At 53.1% G+C, this 7,500-nt stretch overlaps 1 protein-coding gene across 1 annotated transcript in view; it reads left to right on the top strand.

Annotated features, from left to right (window-relative positions):
* Window positions 1-7,500, top strand: part of atk (artichoke) — a 64,302-nt gene that overhangs the window by 56,217 nt on the left and 585 nt on the right. Inside the window, exons 6-9 of the mRNA XM_086533944.1 lie at window positions 293-456; window positions 1,169-1,277; window positions 2,982-3,250; window positions 4,666-7,500. The exon at window positions 4,666-7,500 is cut by the window's right edge and continues 585 nt beyond it. Of these exons, the coding sequence (XP_086390070.1) occupies window positions 293-456; window positions 1,169-1,277; window positions 2,982-3,250; window positions 4,666-7,500 (3,377 nt within the window). The remainder of the gene's footprint in view (window positions 1-292; window positions 457-1,168; window positions 1,278-2,981; window positions 3,251-4,665) is intronic.

Raw genomic sequence — 7,500 nt, 5'->3', positions numbered from 1 at the left:
TACATGAACAAGCCTCACCCTCAACCATTCGCTTTCATGCAAACCTCATCCTTAGCCACACCCTTTCATACAAACCTCACCCTCAGTCCTTCACCCATACCCTTTCACACAAACCCCACCCTCAGTCCCACACCCTTTCACACAAACCTCACTTACCCCTTTGGCAGGCAATCCTTTCCAATGTCATACAAACCCTCACCCTCACCCACACCCTTTCACACAAACCCCACCCTCAGTCCCTCAATCCCACACCCTTTCACACAAACCCCACCCTAACGTACCCCTTCGACAGGCAACCCTTTCCAATGCGACTGCGAGATGGTGTGGCTGAGGGAGTACTTAGGAGAACCACCAGAACCAGGGCGTGCTCAAAGGACTTCCATCCTTGGCGACTCTCTCAAGGGCGTCCCCGTCTGCGCCTCCCCCGAGGAATACAAGGGCATGCCCATTACGGAGGTGAGTTGAAGGGGATTTTGTTTATCAAGGGTAAAGATTGTGTTGATGTGCATGATGGTTGGGTTGTGGTATTATTGTATTATGTGTGATTATGGTGTTGATGTTGATGATGGTGGTGGTAGTGGTTATGGTGATGGTGATTTTTGTTGTAGGGTTTATGTTTGTTACTGTGATGATGATATTAATGATAGTGATAAAAATGATGATGGTAATAATGTTAAAGATAATGATAACAGTTATAGTAATGATGATAATATTGACAATATGATTAAGGACAATGGTAATGATAATTATAATAATAACAATAATTAAGAAAATAATAATGATGATAATGATGATAATTGTGGTATTAATGGTAATAATAATAGTGATGACCAGAATGATAATGATGAATTAATATCAACAATGATAATAATAATAATAGTAACATTAACAATAAGGATAATGGTAATAATAATGAAAGTGATGATCATAATGATAACAACAATGACATTTTGAACAAAGGAAGAGTACAAAACAATAAAAGAAAAACAAAAAAACAAATACAAAAAAATAATAATAAAAAAAAAAAATAAATAAATAAAACGAAAACAAAAAAGAAATAGAAACAATCAAACAAACAAACAACTAAAACACCACCCCACCCCACCCCACCCCCCGCATAACCAAATCTCCTTACCTCAGCTTAACCCTTTCCCCTCGCGCCCTCCAGGTTCCCGTGACGGCGTTCCTGTGCGGAGGGCGGCGCCTTCCTGATGCAGCCGAGGACATCTGCGTCCCGAGGTTCCTGGACCCCTTGCTCTTCACTGGAGGCAGTTCGGGTGAGTGTCGATGGTGGGGGAGGGGGAGGGGGATTGTGGGGGTGGGGGATGGAGGAGGGGGAGGGAGGGGTGGTGGAGGGGGAGTGGGGGAAGGGGTGGGGAGAGGAAGAAGGGGAGTGAGTCCCGAGGTTCCTGGACCCCTTGCTCTTCACTGGAGGCAGTTCGGGTGAGTGTCCGTGGTGGGGGAGGGGGGGGGGCGTGGGGAGGGAAGGGGTGGGGGGAAGAGGAGGGAGAAGGGGTGGGGGAGGAGGAGGGAAGGGGAGAGGAGGGGTGGGATGATGGAGGGGGAAGGGGTGGGATGATGGAGGGGGATGGGGTGGGGAGAGAAAAAAGGGGAGTGAGTCCCGAGGTTCCTGGACCCCTTGCTCTTCACTGGAGGCAGTTCGGGTGAGTGTCGATGGTGGGGGAGGGGGGAGGGGGAAGGGGAGGGAAGGGGTGTGGAGGGGTAGGTGGGGGAGGGGTAGGTGGGGGAGTGGGGAGTTTGAGGTTCTTGGACCCCTTGCTCTTCACTGGAGGCAGTTCGGGTGAGTGTCGATGGTGGGGGAGGGGGAGGGGAGGGGGAGGGGGAGGGTGGGGAAGGGAGGAGGGGGTGGGGAGGGGTGGGGGAGGGGAGGAGTGGGGGAAGGGGTGGGGAGAGGAAGAAGGGGAGTGAGTCCCGAGGTTCCTGGACCCCTTGCTCTTCACTGGAGGCAGTTCGGGTGAGTGTCGATGGTGGGGGAGGGGGAGGGGAGGGGGAGGGGGAGGGTGGGGAAGGGGTAGGGTGGGGGAGAGGTGGGAGCGGGAGGGGGAGAGGGGGAAGGGGTGGGGAGAGGAAGAAGGGGATTGAGTCCCGAGGTTCCTGGACCCCTTGCTCTTCACTGGAGGCAGTTCGGGTGAGTGGCGATGGTGGGGGAGGGGGAGGGGGATTGTGGGGGTGGGATGATGGAGGGGGATGGGGTGGGGAGAGAAAAAAGGGGAGTGAGTCCCGAGGTTCCTGGACCCCTTGCTCTTCACTGGAGGCAGTTCGGGTGAGTGGCGATGGTGGGGGAGGGGGAGGGGGATTGTGGGGGTGGGGGATGGAGGAGGGGGAGGGAGGGGTGGTGGAGGGGGAGTGGGGGAAGGGGTGGGGAGAGGAAGAAGGGGAGTGAGTCCCGAGGTTCCTGGACCCTTTGCTCTTCACTGGAGGCAGATCGGGTGAGTGGCGATGGTGGGGGAGGGGGGAGGGGGATTGTGGGGGTGGGGTGTGGAGGGGAATGGGGGAGGGAAGGGGTGGGGGTGGGGGGAGTGTAGGGGGAAGAAGGGAAGTGAGGGGTGTGAGGGGAAGAAGGGGAGTGTATTTGGGAGGTGGGAGTGGGGAGTATGTAGGGGAGTGGGATTGATGGGTGGAGTGGGGTGGAGGTCAGGGGGATGTAGGAGGGGAGGGAAGGGGGTATGTGGGGTATGGGATTAGTGGGCATGTGGGGAGGAGGTGGAGCGGGGAAGAGGGTAAATGTAAGGGTAAGGGATAGGATAAGAGGGGGAGGGGTGCCGTAGGGGAAGGTAAGGGGTTGGGGTAAGGGTCTTTTGTGTGTGTGTGTGTGTGTGTGTGTGTGTGTGTGTGTGTGTGTGTGTGTGTGTGTGTGCGTGTGCGTCTTCTCCATTCAGAATACCACAGAATTTATTATGAATGCATGACTATTCAGCAACAACAAAAAAGTACTCACCCCACCCCCACCAACCCCACAGGAAGCCTAGACCCGGGAACCATCAACACGCTCCTCCACCTGACCAACCTCACCGAAGCCATCCCCCAGGCGGACACAGGACCCTCCTACCTCGACTACAACAACCCCATCCATGTCCCCAGTGCCCCGGGTCTCGTGGCTCTCTCATCCGTCATCGAAGGGACAACCTCCTCCTCTTCTGCTGCGCCTTCTACATCCACTGCCCCGACGACGGCTGCTGTGTCCACTGCTGAAGGAGGCGTGGCAACTGTGGCACCTACGGTCTCGCAGGTAGGGATATGGAGGGAGGGGAGAGAGGGAGGGAGGGAGGGAGGGAGAGGGAGGGATTGATTTGATTTTGATATGTTTATTCATACTATATACATTGTATACACATGAATAGGCATAGGAACTATGCCTAGATGATTTGTACAGTTCATGTTAGATTCTGAGACATACATTGTTGGTAAAGCAGATATTACTGTGACCCTGTCAATCAATAAGCTAGGGCAAAGCTATACATAAGACATAGTAGTGCATGTATATCACTCTAGAGAGGCCTTGCAATTTTATCTATTACAGGCAAAGTCCTTGTGTTTACGTAATATATCTGATAAAATGCCGTCCTCTATAAAGGATGTTGCAATACTGTACAATGTTTTACGTTCAATCCTTTCACGAAATTCTTCAATTAGAGGACATATCATTACATAGTGGTCAAGGGTGTGTGAATAGGGCTGACTGCACAACTTGCATTCGGTTCCCCCAGCATTGTTTGAAACACTATACTCCCAGTAATATTTGTAGCCAAGCCGTAACCTTGCGGTCACTACATCAAGCTGTCTCGTAACTCTGTTTGTACTGCCGTAGATATGCTTTGTCTTGGACATAGCATTATGGTGAATGATTGATCTGCTTGTGTCTTGCTCAACATTTCTCTCAGTTTCAGCCTGAGTGGAGAGCTTTTTCTTTATGATCTTACGCACATGCTCAGTTGTTACACCAATGTCATACTCAATAGTATCCATATGACTGCATGATCTAGATAGAGCATCAGCCATATCGTGTAACTCTAGATTTATGTGTGATGGTACCCACAATATTTTAGTGGTAACATCCTTCAGAAACAATCTGTTCAACCTATGCCTCGCTGTTGACACGAGTCCTGTGTTATCACTTCTGTATGAGTTTAGAGCATGAAGTGAGGAGAGGGAGTCTGTAATGATGAGAGTACTAACGGAGGGAGGGAGGGAGGGAGAGAGAGGGAGGGAGGGAGGGAGGGAGGGAGGGAGGGAGGGAGGGAGGGAGGGAGAGAAGGAAGGGAGGGAGGGAGGGAGAGGGAAGTAGGGAGGAAGGGAGGGAGAGAGGGAGGGAGGGAGAGGGAGGGAGGGAGAGAGGGAGTAAGTGAAAGAGATAGGGAATGAGAGAGTCAGAGTGAATGAGAGAGGCAGATAGAGAGAGAGAGAGAGAAAGCAAGTTAACACGCAAGGTTTCGACTGTCATTTACTTTCATTCGCGATTTTCGGTTCATTAAAATTTAACCAGAGAGAGAGAGAGGAGAAAGAGAAAGGTAGAAATAGAAAGATAGTAAAACGTATCATGATTGAAAACAAGAACACGATAGCAACAAGTATTAGTATTTGACACACGACCACTAAAAAAATACAAACACTATACAAACCGCTAGCTAAATCCCTTACTTGCAGGCCGTGCGAAGCAACCAGAGCGAGCAGCTGCTGTCCTCATCCAACATCCACACGGTGACGGGTGACACCCCCACCATCTATGCTGGCTCAGCTGGTCACACAGACGACAACAAACAGCAGGACTCCGGACTCTTTAGCGGCATAAAGTTGCCCACATTACCCAACCTGATTGAGTCCATCAGCAACCTCAACTTGCCTCAACTCGGCCTCAATGTCAACTGGGGAAACATTCCCATCCTTGGTCGGCAGGACACAGGACTTTTGGGAAAGTCGGGACCTCTGGGAATGGGCAAGCCGATGAAAGGACCTGATGTTAGCAATCCCATTTGGGTTGAGGGCCCGTCTAGTCCCCATCCTTTGTTCCCAAACCCTCCCTCACCTCCACCGCCTAAGGATTTGCCTCCTCCTCTGAGCCCCGACAAGAATCCTTCGAGAGGACCACATCCTGTCTCTGCTCCTGGAGGGTCCTTCGTCTTCCCAACTGGTCAAGGCGACCGCTTGCGTCCTGGGGTTCCTGGTGTGGTTGTTCCCGTTACGAGGCCTTCGAACATCTGGGCTGCGAGACCTCAGCCAGGACGCCCCAGGCCAGGCAACATTCAAGGACCCGGATCTGGCCAGCAGAAGAGACCGCCACATCAAGTTAACTTCTTGCCCGGGAGTCCCATCTTGCCGTCCATCACACACGCAGGTCCTGGACCCAATTCAGGGACACCTTTTCTGCCTGGACTCTCTATCAAACAGAACGGACGTCCACTCCCAACAAGGCCACCTAGCGTTCAGAACCAAGGGCCCGGTTCGATCCCTCTCACCCCGCCCCCTGTCCCCCCAGGATCATCTCCATCCGGCCAGGGCGCAGGGACCACGTGGCCAGGGAATCTCTGGTCTCAGCCCGAGGTCATAAATCCCGATTCCGGGGTTTCACTCTACCAGCCCAGGGAGCCCTTCCAGCCCTACCAACCCCACGACCCCAATCACCCCATCACGGTCGTCGACGCGCCCAACATGTCTTCCAATCAGGGTGGATCCTCAGCCGGCATGCCCACGTCACCCCTTATGCCCATGGGTCCTCCAGTCCATACGTCCCCTTCGCCGCCAGACATGTCCCCGTCTGAGAGTCAGATGGTGGCCGAGGGCGCGAATCGTGTTCCAGACACCGAAGACAAAATGTCTGGAAGGCCACAGACAGGCTCTGCTCCAAAGGAGAATATCAGTGTGGACTCTAGACTACCTGACGCCCTCCCTCCGTTTTCGGGTAGCTCTGGAAGAGGAAAAGACAGTCAGGAAATGGCAGATAGTCAGAATGGCTTTCAAATACCATTTAACCAACAGGGCCAGCAGCATATATCAGTGAGTCATGATGGCCAGCAAATAACATTCAGCCATAACCAACATCCGCCAGAAAATCATCAGGGACAGCAAGTGATTGTCAGTCATCAGGAACAACCACTCTCCAATACCCATGGCCAACAGACCAGTAATACTGAACAACAAATACCATTTACTCATCAGGAACAACAAAAGCCAACTCGTCATCAGGGGCAACAAAAGCCTGGCGAACATCCTGGCCAGCAAAGGCCTAGTGATTATCCCGGCCAGCAAATACCACCAAGCCACCAAGGCCAACACACAGTTAATCATGATGGCCAGCAGCTGCCACCTCATGATCAACAAAACCCAGAAAATCGGGATGAACAGGAAAGGAGACCAGAAGGACGGCCAAACATTCCCATCGCCCCTACACAGCCAGCAGACACTCGACCAGGTCCCGTAAGGCCGACCGACAATTCACCGAATTCTCAAGGACCAGTTCCTCCTCAGGAATCTTTGGATGACCTCATCAACCTCCTGTATGCTGCTGAGGCTGAGGTCCAGCACGAGATGCAGGACACGGCAGTCACAACACCTTCCTCCGTCAGCATTCCAGATGAAACCCTTCTGGTCGACCCATCCGATTCAGCTTCGTCTGACTCAGCAGCCAGTGCAAGTGTCCCTGAGGTTGGGGTCTCCTTCCGGCCGGAGGTTGATACTCCTCTAGAAACAACCTCTTCCACAACTCTCAGATCCACTACTTCGACCTCAAGCAGCAGCACGTCTACTATGGCTTACACTACAACCCCCAGAACAACTGCCAGAACAACTGCCAGAACAACAACCACTACAGGAGCACCCAAGACCAGACAGGATCTCCCACCAGATATGTTGCCGCCACAACTCGGTAAAGGTGTGACAGTCGTTCAAGGACGGCCTAAAGATTTCCAAGAAGGACCACCTCTCGAGCCCGACTCGAGTCCGCCAGCTCGACAACCCGAGGACCATTCACAGTCTGGTCGCTTCCCACCGGACGGGGATGGAGATCCCGGCCATCTCCAACCAGATTCCGAAAACCCGAACAACTTCCCGCCATTGATAACCAACCCAGCCTTCGGCGACGCCATTCCAACGGGTTCTCAGACAGCCACGAGATACAGGCCGGGCGTAGTCCTGCCTGTGGATAAAGCAGGGGAGCCCTTACCCGGCGCCCGCGCCCGCGTGCCGCCCAACAACACGCAGATAAGTCCCAGCAGAAGCATCGGGCGGGGGGGCGTTCCAACCATCGAGCGCGTGGAACAGCCGAGTCACAGACAGCACAGCGACAAAACGGCGGTCGTGCAGGGCGTCGATCTGCCGGAGGAGAACGTGAGCGGAGATGCTCTTCCGCCGATTCCCAATACCGAATTCGAGACGAGCGAAGTGAATACGATTGACTGGTATTACAGCAACTACTTCAGGGAATATGACCCTTATGCCAACCTTCCCGTAGGAGGTAATGAGCCTCCCAGCAGCGCATCAACGGCG

This window comes from Penaeus japonicus, unplaced genomic scaffold (genome assembly GCF_977035675.1).
Source record: "Penaeus japonicus unplaced genomic scaffold, GWHDUDI00000001_assembly GWHDUDI00000040, whole genome shotgun sequence".
In the NCBI taxonomy this organism is placed as follows: Eukaryota; Metazoa; Arthropoda; class Malacostraca; order Decapoda; family Penaeidae; genus Penaeus; species Penaeus japonicus.
The sequence above is the reverse complement of the archived record's forward strand: the minus strand, read 5'-3'. Positions and strand labels throughout refer to the sequence as shown.